The sequence below is a fragment of the Lepidothrix coronata genome, unplaced genomic scaffold, assembly GCF_001604755.1.
Source record: "Lepidothrix coronata isolate B3197 unplaced genomic scaffold, Lepidothrix_coronata-1.0 Scaffold20, whole genome shotgun sequence".
Classification (NCBI taxonomy): domain Eukaryota; kingdom Metazoa; phylum Chordata; class Aves; order Passeriformes; family Pipridae; genus Lepidothrix; species Lepidothrix coronata.
In genome coordinates, this window is record NW_016690200.1 from 2,041,719 (window position 1) to 2,053,713 (window position 11,995).

An 11,995-nucleotide genomic window follows, 5' to 3' on the forward strand; every position below is an offset into this window, starting at 1 on the left:
CAGGAATTAAGAGGTTGCAGTCTTAAAACAACTTCTACTGCTATAGCTAATTTTGACAGGCTAAGATTTATTTTTTTTTTAAGAATGACAACAACAAGAGAAAAACTAGATTTCATTTATTTTATCAAAAACTATAGGAAGATAGCAATACTAGAGATCACACAGTATGAAAAGAAAATGTTCCTGAGCTTACAAACTGCATATTCTAATGTACACAGTTCCTAAAACATACATTAGAAATAACCAAAAGATTGACTTAATTTGGAGATTAAATAAATAGACAATAGCTTTTCTTACAGGTGATCTTGCAGCTTTAGTTTTGCTACCAAAAAATAAAAATAATCCCAACAAAAAAGAACAGCTGGAGAACAAGCCACCAGTCCCCAAGAAGTGCATACACACAACTGAACTGGTGACCCTGACAATGCCAACAAAGCAAAGCAAAGGCAGAAGCTGGGCTGGTTTAGGTTCCCTAAGAAATTGAAAATAGCTTTTTCTCCTTTTCCAATTTGGCAATTTTCAGCCAAACTCATAGAAACAGCAAAAAGAGTTTTAAAAGTGACACAGTGTCCCTTTAAGCTAATTCACTTATGGCAATCCAAATGCACTGTGCATATGTAAATATAAAATACTGTTCAACGCTCTCAACTGGAAACTGGATACATGGATTTACTTCAAATAAATACAAAATGCTGTTGCCTCCCAGAACATAAATTAACGGATCTTTATTTATGGCAGAAGATAACACACATATCCTTCGAGAACAGCAGCTTTATTCCAGCACTGGTGATAACATTCACTGCCTCGGGACAAGGCAGATGCTGAGCTCAGGTACAACTGCCACAAGTGTTATCTTTTAAACTTGCAATATTTAAATCAAACTGGGCATGAACATCAACAGACAGAAACAGGAGCCCGCCCTGTGCCCCGGGCGTGGGCGAGGCCACAGTAAGGAATCCATTTCTTGCCGCAGCCGCTCTCTCCATCCTGCAGTGACAGGGCGGGCTGCCGACTGCAGCGGATTAAGGAGCTGGAGACTGCAGATTCCATCCACATGGAATGCACCGCTGGCTCGGGCTACATGCAAGAGAAAGCACTAATGACTCCAAACGATGCAAGATCATCTGGAGTTTGCTAACATGAAAGCTCCACATTCCACTTTAAATAAAAAAATAATCATTAGAGATGTGGCATGATAAAAGCTGATTAGAGTCAGCATTTATCCAAGTGCGTGAATACAGGTGAGCTTGGTCACATCAAATACTTTCAAATCTAAGCAAACTTTCTCCTATTCATTGAGCAATATATAGTCTCTATTTCAACGTGTACCTCTGTATTGGAGATTACAAAACTCACACAGCATTTCCAGTGGCCCACGCTCTTCACCCCATCTGTGATACTGATTTGGGCTAGTAGCATATAAAATGCCATTTTCTACCAAAAGGCCAGATCTTCACTGCAAATGCAACTGTGCTTGTTAATGAGCAACCTGTATTATCCTTTGAAGTGCTAGTAATTAACATGGAATTTAAGGCATTTGCTAACATTAAGTAAACAATTACATGCTGGGCACCTTATAAAGGTAATTAGCTGACCTATGATACATAGCTAGCATCCAGTTATGGAGCATCCATTTATGGAGCAACATTGTTCTGCCTGACCCTGTCAACTTTTACATGACTTGTAAGCAATATGCAAGTTTTACAAGATTTTAATCCATGAGAATAAAGCACTTGGATCATCCCCGGAGCACGGACCTTGGCTGTAACTCCACTCCTAACCCCCTTCAACTGTTGTTTCGAAGCCAAGCAAAACTTAGCATATGTTACGAACAGATCGAGACAACTTTAAAATGATCAGGAAAAAAAAAAGGACTCAAGCAGCTGAAGAACAGCACGTTTCTCAGCCTTTACATTCAAGAACATCTTACAAATGTCTACTGGAAATGGGTATACTCACCCCTAGTCTAACTTCACTGAAGTTAACATTTTTGCAACCAGAAAATACAGGCCTAGTATCTTAGAAGTCTGTCACTAGATAAAAAAGTCACAGTATGTAAAAACTTAATGGAAACCAGTTGTGAATATACATCAATTTCCAGGGTACTTTTGCACCTAACAGATAACTTGAGCATATCTCCACAATGCATCAACCTTGTTAGACAATGGGCTGCTCTCCCTATCTTTTGCTATCTATTTTCAAACTGTAGTCAGCAATTTGTTTCAGCCATGACTGCCAAATTTATGCAATGAAAACAAACAGCAAATGTTACTACCAACAATCCCATATTTACAAATCCTCTGTAGAAATGCACTCCTCCTATAGCATCCTAACTAAAAATCAGAACATAACTGAAAAAACTTCTAGATAACAGAACATCAGCTAAAAAGTTTCAAGCTTTACATCTGGGATCTGCTAACACCAATTACTTCACTCGCATGGAGTTCCATGGACATTTTACAATTCGCATTCCTATGAACCTTCATTTGCACACTGGCTGTCTTTAATCCCTCTCTCTGGTGCCATAAAGGTTATTGCTGAGTTCTTGAAGCTTTTCTTTATACAACAAAAAAGCAAAAGAACTGTCAGCTATGATTTAGGATTCAAATTGAATGCCTCCTGACTTCTCAAGGTAGAGAAAACATGTAACATCACTTCATCCCCCTGCAATCAGCTCCTGAAGGGCTATGGCTGTGAGCTCACATTTGAATGTCAGAGGCAAGTTGAATATGAGTCAGCAGTGCCCTGGCACCAGGAGGGCGAACCATGTCTTGGGGGGCATCAGGCACAGCATCGCCAGCTCTGCTCTGGGGCACCCTCACCTTGAATTTTGTGTGCAGTTTCGGGCACTGCAATGCAAGAAAGATATTAAGCCATTAGAGAGTGTCCAAAGGAGGGCAACAAAGATGGTGAAGGGCCTGGAGAGGGAGCTGTATGAGGAGCAGCTGAGGGCACTTGGTCTGTTCAGCCTGGAGAAGAGAAGACTGAGGGGAGACCTCATTGCAGTTACAACTTCCCTGGGAGGGGAAGAGGGGCAGGCACTGATCTCTTCACTCTTGAGACCAGTGACAGGACTCAAGGAAATGGCATGAGGCTGAGTCAGGGGAGGTTTTGGTTGGATATGAGGAAAGTTTTTCACTGAGACGGTGCTTGGGCACTGGAACAGGCTTCCCATGGAAGTGGTCACAACACCCAACCTGACAGAGCTCAAGACAACGCTTTCAGGTGCATGGTGTGACTCCTGGGGTGTCCTGCACAGAGCCAGAAGTTGGACTTGATGATCCTGATGAGTCCCTTCCAACTCAGCATATTCTAGGATTCTGTGAATATTCAAATCAAGGTACATTTTAGAGTTTTCTTGGCATACATTTTACTGCTTCCTACACAACAGTTCTAGAAAAATCTATTTTTAATCCCTGTTATCAGTTTTGTATTTGCCTGAAACACTACAATCTCTTTCTTTGGCTAATGCCATTTCAATTACAAACACAATGCCTTGTTTTCACAATCCTTATTTACATTAGATGTAAGAATACTTGAATATACGCATGAAAGAAGAGTCTTCTTAAAACACATTTAAAAGAGAACAAAGTATTTGTGACTTTGGATACCCGAACTCAGTTGAGATAACCTCTGCAACACACGGCTCCACATTTACAGACAGTTCTGATCCTCTTTTTGGATGGGCTAAGACCATCAGCAGAGTCTGAAGTCAGATCTATTGAACCTGCAGCACAGATAAACACAAGTAAGAGAGTTTTAAAAGACAGATCTAGACCATGCCTGGTATTCAAACATCTTCTAAAGGCCTTCTGACACCTCAGATAAAAGGGTGCAAAGCTATACTCAAACTCTACTAACACCCTTGTTACCACTATTGTACAACATCCAGCATACACATCAGAATCCAAAACTCAACAAACTCAAGCCTTGTTCCCTCACATCTGTATCCACACAGATCAGCTGAGAGTGCAGCCAGCCTTGACTGTCAGTGTTACAGACACCACATAGAGGAGGAGGAGTTTTAAGGATTCCAGATCAATTTGGCAGTGTCCTGGGTTAAGCCCAGCTGGCAATGAAACACCACGCAGCCACTTGCTCACTCACTCCTACCCCCACCCCAGTGGAACAGGGAGGAGAATCAAGAGTAGAACTTGTAGGTTGAGATAAAGACCTGTTAATAATGGAAACAAAATATAATAACAGCAATACTAGAAATTATAATAAAAAGAGAAATACAAACGCAAGTGATGCACAACACAATTGCTCACCTCATCCAGACCCCACCCCTGCACCCCGATCAGCCCCTTCTGGGCAACTCCCCAGTTTCTATACTGGGCATGACATTCCATGGCATGGAATATCCCTTTGGCCAGTTCAGGTCACCTGTCTGCGCTTCCTCTCATCTTTTTTATAATTTTTTTTGTGTACCTCCTCGCTGTCAGAGCATGACACACAAAAAAAGTCCTTGACTTAGGATAACCATGACTTAGCAGCAAACAAAACATCAGCGTCTTATCTCATACACAGTCCGAAACACAGCACTGTACCAGCTACTGAGAAGAAATTAACTCTATCCCAGCTGAAACCAGGACAGTCACATCATCTGTTCCACAGGACCTACATCCGCAACTGAGGCCTTCAGATACCAGAATCCAGAGACAAACCTGTGGTGCCTTACACTGCTGAGCTGTTACAACTGCCTTAGTAACTATCACTAGCAGATTACTTAGAAAGTAGTTTATCTGAAGTACCTATTTGAATAAAGGGAAGCTTTATTTAATAGTAGCCTGACCATTCCTTTGAGCATTCCTGGGACAAACCTTCAAAACTATTTGCCTCATCAGACAATTCAACCACAGTCCCTGCTGTGAGCTAGGAGTGCTGAGGGAGGCAATGCATTAGAGATGAAGGGAAAAGCTTCTGGGTGTGATCTTCTTTGCACAACACATCACAAGCAATGACTGTTCTGAAATCCAGAGATGTGTTAGGGAGGGCAGTGCCTGAGCTGAAATGCTATGATGTTTGAAATGCTACCATCAGTCAGGCTGCAATAAAACCCACCAGCACTTGCCCTCCCACAGTAACCCTGTTAAAATGTGCAGACCTTTCATCTGGTAGTCAAAGGTCAGCTCTTCTCCAGCCTTGATGGTTCGGGTAGAAAACAGTGCTATTCGAGGAAGACGCAAGTCGAGGTTGTCAATAAACACGTTGAAGACTTGAAGGTTTGGATCACACTGCAAGCAAAAGTGAATGCAGCTTCTGTTAAGAAAAATTAACACTAAATTTTGCTGAAGTGTTCAAGCAAACCAAGGTCACAGGAAAGATTTAGGAGGGAAAATGGTATTTCTCCCCTCTAGATAACTAAGAAAGCACAGGAATTTTCATTTGTGCCCCTACCAATGAAATGCAGCACAACACCACATCCTGCCCTGCTACCAAATAACATCAATTCCTGTCGTCTTTGACTCCTTGCTAATTTTATTAAGGACATGTCACACGTTAGGTATTTCAGTTATTTGGAGAAAACACATCAAATCAACTCCATTTGGTTGTCTAGAATCAGCTGATTCAGTGACAAACCCAGTCCTACCAAATGTCTACTTCAGGCAGCATCTCACTCCTGGAGTTTTGTAGGCAGTCTCAGTCCAAGTAAGGCCAAGTATTCCATTCTATTTATTATGTCATCTGACTGACTGGCATGAAACTACTCCAGAAAAACTGCAAATATGGTAAGAAAATGTTTACGATAGGAGAAGATATTTCTGGCACAATTAGGATAATTCTCCAAATTCTTAGTATACAAAACAAGGTCTTACGCTGTGATTCACAAAGTGGGACACATTTCCATATCGAGCTGCATCTACTGTAAATTCATCTGAGTCATAATCCAAATCAAACAAGTATGTATTTCCCTGGTTGTCATAGAGCTGGCCTCGCCTCTCTGCTTCCTCACTTGTAATCACCTGAAAAAAAACAAAAGAGAAAAAAAGAAACCTGCATCATATTATTAACTATTACTAAATTAAAACAGAAATCAGAATCAAGTTAGGAAAAAAGCTTTACTTAGTCAAAAATACCACATTCAGTTTTTGATGTTGAAATAGCATTCCATCTCAAATGACTGAAGGATACATACATACAGCTAAACTAATTAGTGACTGAGGCTTCTCTGGATGCAATTTGTCTACAGCTGATACACAGCACTACTTCGTCTCAGGGAAAAAGCCATCTGAGCATCTTCTACTAAGAGGTGTGATGACAATACTATCAATTGTTTCTACCTAAATTTTCTATATACACACGTTTTTCATTAGACCCAGAAAGCCTCTTTTACTTAAAATCAAGTTTCGGCTCTCTCCCTTTGCACAGACGAAGATCAACAGGCATCAGTCTTTAAAACTCAGGCCAGGTGTTCCTTTCCTCCCTCCCCAGAAGCATTTCTTCCTGCTATTTTTGACTGCAATGGAAGATCTTAGTCATAACAACTCAGACAGGCGCATCACTTCACAAAGCTCAATCTATGCAATTAGGTGAGCTTGTCACTTTTGACAGAAGAAACAGCTCAAACTACTTCATCTGTAGCCTATTACCTTAAATGCATTCTGTTTATTATGATTTCAGCAAAGAAATCATAATCTGGCAGCAAGACAGATACAAAATGTGATGGAATTGAATTATAAATCCCTCTAAAATCTTTCTGACAGATGAGATTTGAGAACTCCTTCAGCAGCTGGAAGTAGATTCAGGTGAAAGGGTAAATACACTTTTTCCTTTAAGCAACAAAGTTACATAATCACCCTTCTGCATTAACCCCTCCACGGAGATATTTGGAATGTCTGGTAGGAACACGAGAAGTTAGAATATTTGGGGCATGGAGGAAATACAAATGAGACCATAAACCTTTCCTCTTAAATATTTCCTTCTGGGAGGACAGAAGGAAATATTTTGAGTCAACACAGTAGCAAGGCAGATTTGAGGTAGAAATGTAACACACTGGATCACAGAGGCTGCCAGAAGCTGCTGGTGCAAAGAGCCCTGAAGCAGAGCAGAGGCTGAGCCACAGAAACACAGGGCAATACAAGATCTCAAGAGTAACTCAAGGTCCGTATTTTATAATATAATATAATTTTATAATATAAAAGTTCTCTTGAACTTTGCTTGAACTTTCAATAAACAGATAATGTCCATACTACAAGAGTTTATTCTTGCTTTAATCAAAAGTAATAAATATGCTTGGAAATACTACCTTAAAAGTGCAGACAAAACAGAAAAGGAACTGACAGACTGTGCAGGGAGTTTCGTAACAACTGTGCCTCAGGAACATCAAAAACTACAATAAAGATGATCAGGAAAGAATGAAGATTATGACTGCCATAAAAGAAATGGAGGATTTGCCTTTAGAAATACTATTAGGACACGTATCTAAAATAATTCTTCAGTAGTATATGGGATAAGTATTCTCTTTACAGTCGACCTTTTAAAACTGCTCTGGAATGAAGGAACGTTCTGGACAATATAATTTTGCTGGCGACTCGAATGTCTATTTCTCTTTCTACTTAAAAGCAGACTGATCTATTATATAATAAAACCACAGAATATCCTGAGTTGGGAAGGGTACCACCAGGATCACAGAAGTTCAGCTCCTGGCCCTTTGCAGATCACCTCAAGAATCCCACCATGTGCCTGAGATCATTGTCCAAACACTCCTTGAACTCTGTCAGGCCTGGAACTCTGTCAGGCCTGGTGCTGTGACCATTTCTCTGTTCCAGTGCCCAACCACCCTCTGAGTGAAGAAGTCAAGTGTTAAAACTGAGAGAAAGCTCAAAGACTTTATCTAATATTTCCTTTATTGTATGTAATTCATCTAAGGAGATACATACCTCTCCAACATACTCCATCACAAAACTGTTGGTTCTAATTTTCTGGAGGGTTTTTACTCCCCAGCCACGGCCATTGTTGGTTCTGAAGATGCAAAGGGAATACGGTGTACCTTTCTGCACAATCCTATTAGGGCAGTCAGGCCCACACCTACAATAGGAATTGCACTCATAGATGGGCAAGCCAGGCTGGATTTTTAACTTCTTACGTTTATTGTAAGCCAAAATAAACCCAGCCTCCTTTGGACAGCATTTCTCAGCAGGGCAGTCAGCACATTCACAGCCAGTCGTTATTCCATTGAGCACATTTATCCCCGGAGCAGGTTTATACTCATTAATGTAGTAGAAGTCTAAGGGAGGGCCTTCAAGATCCACAGTGTTTTCTACCAGGATCATTGCTTTGTGATTCTTTTTCCTGTTGAGTTCTTCTTTCCATCTCTGCAGGGCTATTCTTTGCTTGGCCTTCTTTACAACATAATCTGCAATGGCAGGTTTCAAAGCTTTAATGTGGTTTCTCACTTTCAGTGCTTTGCCTTCTCTCACCCGAGACAAGTATTCATTCTTGTCACTAAGAAAGTTCTGAAGAAGCAATGGGCAGTTCAGATGCTTCTCAGGTTCCCAAGTATTTGAAGATTCTGGCCATCCTTTCCATTTCACAAGATAGTATTCTTTGCCCTTGAAACACAGAAATAGATATAGATTTAGCCACAGTTCCTTTTACTGCAATCCAGCATCACAGGGCACACAGACAAACAAAAGAGATCTGGAGTTAAGGATCAAGCACACAGTGCAGAGAGCCTTGATGTCCCCATAACAATTACAACTGGGGAGAAAGAGAAAAATCAGGTTTTCTGTTTGCAAATAAAGGACAATTTTGCATACTTTACATATCATCTCTAGGGACAAAGAAAGTAAAACGTGGGATGAATTCTGATCCCTAACAGCATACCTGGAGGAGGAGGCTAATTTGTCAAGGCAGGTGGCACGTTATGCTAACTTGCTGTATGACTCATATGCACAAACAGAATGTAGTTGTAACACATACAGAACAAAAAAAAAAAAAAAAATCCAAAATGTAGCAGCAAAGTCTAAACCCCATTGTTTGTTATATCAACCATCCTCCTAAAGCAGTAATCAGTTTGATACATGTAATACTGTAGTTACAATGAAGCAACATACATTTTGTATTTATTTTAAAAAGGCCAAATAACTGTAACAAGGCCAAATCCTGAGACTGAATTTCAAAGGAATCCAGTTACAGCACATGGCCCTAACTCTTCATCAGACTAAAAGAGTCAAAAGAGAAATACAGATGGTTGTCTGCAAATAAAGGAGAGGCATCATAATTCATACCAAGCTACCACCTAAAGCATCAGCATCTTATTTAAATTCTAGATACATAAAGATTAAACAATTCATATTCTAACATTTCTGTAATTTCAGGAAAAGATCTTCCTTCCACATACTGAAAGCAGCAGTTTATACTGCTTTCAGTTTACAGCTCAAAGTTTAAAAGATAATTAATTTGATGACAGCAAAACTTTGTCCTCACTGCCTGTTGCTTTATATTATGAACAAAACTACCTTTAGCTCACTTCCAAATTTCAGCTGAAAGAGTGATCAAATTGGTCTGTGTTTCTCTTACCTCTTCTACCTTGTAGTCACACAAATATTCCACCTCATAACTCTTTAGACTCCTGTTGGTGATTCCAATGGATTTACATCTGAGATTTTCCTTCCTACATAATTCTTGGAGGGTCTCAAGTGAAGCTAGACATGGCACATACCAGGCTACAATAAGAAAATTGGTAAAGAATCCTATTTAATGTCTCGGCTAAATTGAAATCATTATTGCCCTATCCCAGAGTCCCCACATTACCATTTGTGACAGCAGTCCACGAGTCTCTTGTACAGCAGTAGCGTCTCAGACTCAACCGTTCTCTAACGGGTCAAGTGAAACACACCAATGATTCCCTCCCTGCACCTTTATTCTGCACAGTACGTTCATTTATAAAGAACAACAAATATCTTGGAGGACAGAGACTTCCACGGGCAAAAGCTGCACTAAGCGCCGAGCAATTTTCCTGCAATTACAGCATCCCATAACTGAACCAAGGCAAGAAGGAAACCTCCATTCTTTAACAGACCGCCAAATTTCTGTAGCCAAGCGCAACGGAGCACTCGCGATGCAACCATGGAGACTGGAAGAGGAAGCAGAGACCCACGGCGCTCTTCCAGAAGGATCGCGGGTGCCCTGTCAGCCGGGCGGGTTTCAGGGGACGCAACACCCCGCGGGGCGCCTCGGCGGGAGCGCCCGGGAAGCACCGGGATGCCGGGGTGGGATGGAGCGCAGCGCGGGAGCCGCGGGGCCGTGCCCGGGGCTCCGCGGGGCTCTGCCGGTCCCAGCGCCAGGAGCTCGGGAAGGCGGGAGGAGGCGGCGGTGCCTTTTCCGCGGCCGCGCCGGGACCCAGCGTCTTTCCCACCTCCCGCTCTCCTCCCACAGCGCCCCTGGGGCAGCGGGCGGGATCCTCAGGGAGGCAGGCAGACCCCCGGGGCAGCAGGCAGGACCCCCAGCCCTTCCCTCCGCGCCCCGCCGAGGGGCTGCGGGCGGGGGCGGTGCGGACGATCCTGACGGAGCCGGGGAGCGGCAGCGGCTCGCAGCACCCAGAGCGGGCGGGAGCCTCCCCTCGCGCCCTCGCTCGGTCCTCGCCGCCCCCCCATCGCCCGGCGCAGAGCGGGCAGCGCCCCGGGCGGCCCCGACCCCGGCGCGCTCCCCCCTCACCTCCTCGCCAGCCCTCCATCTTGGGGGGGGCCGCGCTCGGGCCGCGCCGGCTCCGCCCCCCGCCGGAAGGGGGCGGGGCACAGAGCGCGGCCCTGGCGCGCGCGGGCCCCGCCCCTCCCCTCGCGCCTCAGCCGTGAGGAGCTCCCGGCGGGACCCGGCCGGGAACGCGGTGGGACAGGGGGCACAATGGAACGAGGCGGATTTGAAGCTCCCCCGGGCCCATCAGCGGCAAAGCTGAAAGGAGGAACCGCGGAGAAGCGGTTCACGCACTTGTGGGAAAAAAAAAGTTACACCATGATCGCAGCGCCCTCCTCAAATGCGGTGTTTCCTATTCATGTGGCTTTCGCAGAATCCATCAGTTTGGAAAACACCTCACCTTGAGGTCATCGAGTCCAACCTGTGACCCAACACCACCTTGTCAACCAGACCAGGGCACTGAGTGCCACGTCCAGTCTTTGATGGTGAATTCACCACCTCCCTGGGCAGCCCATTCCAATGTCTAATCGCCCTTTCTGTGAAGAAATTCTTCCTAATGTCCGATCTAAATCTGCCCTGGCACAGCTTAAGACCGTGTCCTCTCGTCCTGTCACTGGTTTTCTGGGAGAAGAACCTGAACCTGTAGAGAAGTTTGCTCCAAACTCCATAAACCCACACCCAACCAAAACAGTGCCTCAGTGTCTCTTCATGAGTATTTATAAGGCTGTGGAGCTCCACTGCCCCTACATTCCCAGACTCTGGCTTTTCCAAGATCCCTTTTAGAAGTTTTCACAGAGGAACCAGTGAACTGCAGGCCTGTCAGTCTCACTTCAGCAGTAAAATTATGGAGAATATTCTGAGAGGTATTATAAAACACCTGGAGGACAATGCAGTCACTGGTCACAGTCAGCACAGCTTCATGAAAATCTTGCTGGACAAACAACTTCCTTTTACAACAAGGAATCCCACCCAGTTAGCAGGGGAAGCCAGTTGGTGTTACATCTTTGGATTTCAGTAACGCTTTCGGTACTGTCTCACAACAGTATCCTTCTGGATACAGCTGAATAACCATGTTACACAACAGGCAAGCAACTGGCTCAGAGGTTGGACACAAAGTTACAGAGAAGGGGATGACATCAGGCTGACATCCAGACACTTGCGAGGTTCCACAGGGCTCCATCCTCAGCCTAGGGAGGTAGTCCTACCACCAAGCCTCTCAGATCAGAGAATGTTTCAGACATATGGAGTGAGTTTTGAGGTTACTCTGTGCAGAGCCAGGAGTTGGACTGATGATCCTTGTGGATCCCTTTGAACTCAGGATATTTTATGATTCTATGAACTATTCACTCATTTTCCA

The 11,995-nt window shown here is 43.6% G+C and overlaps 1 protein-coding gene across 2 annotated transcripts; it reads right to left on the minus strand.

Moving 5' to 3' along the window:
* Window positions 1–99: 99 nt before the first annotated feature.
* SUV39H2 (suppressor of variegation 3-9 homolog 2) lies at window positions 100–10,740 on the minus strand. Of its 2 annotated transcripts, none has more exons than XM_017807795.1 (7): window positions 10,663–10,740; window positions 9,526–9,671; window positions 7,884–8,555; window positions 5,820–5,966; window positions 5,108–5,237; window positions 3,612–3,727; window positions 100–1,077 (listed from the first exon to the last, which is right to left on the minus strand). In XM_017807795.1, exons 1-6 carry the CDS (start codon window positions 10,679–10,681, stop codon window positions 3,618–3,620), a joined length of 1,224 nt encoding a protein of 407 aa, XP_017663284.1. In that variant the 5' UTR covers window positions 10,682–10,740; the 3' UTR covers window positions 100–1,077; window positions 3,612–3,617. The 2 variants fall into 2 exon arrangements, with proteins under 2 accessions (XP_017663284.1, XP_017663285.1); XM_017807796.1 differs by lacking the exon at window positions 100–1,077 and adding an exon at window positions 3,302–3,320.
* Window positions 10,741–11,995: the final 1,255 nt, after the last annotated feature.

What these genes read in the sequence shown, in the direction of transcription:
- SUV39H2 (XM_017807795.1), bottom strand. An exon ending in TGATGGAGTATGTTGGAGAG is followed by an intron (nt 5,967 to 7,883) that starts GTATGTATCTCC and finishes GTTTTTTTTCAG; the next exon opens with GTGATTACAAGTGAGGAAGC. An exon ending in CTTTGACTACCAGATGAAAG is followed by an intron (nt 3,728 to 5,107) that starts GTCTGCACATTT and finishes TCTGTGCTGCAG; the next exon opens with GTTCAATAGATCTGACTTCA.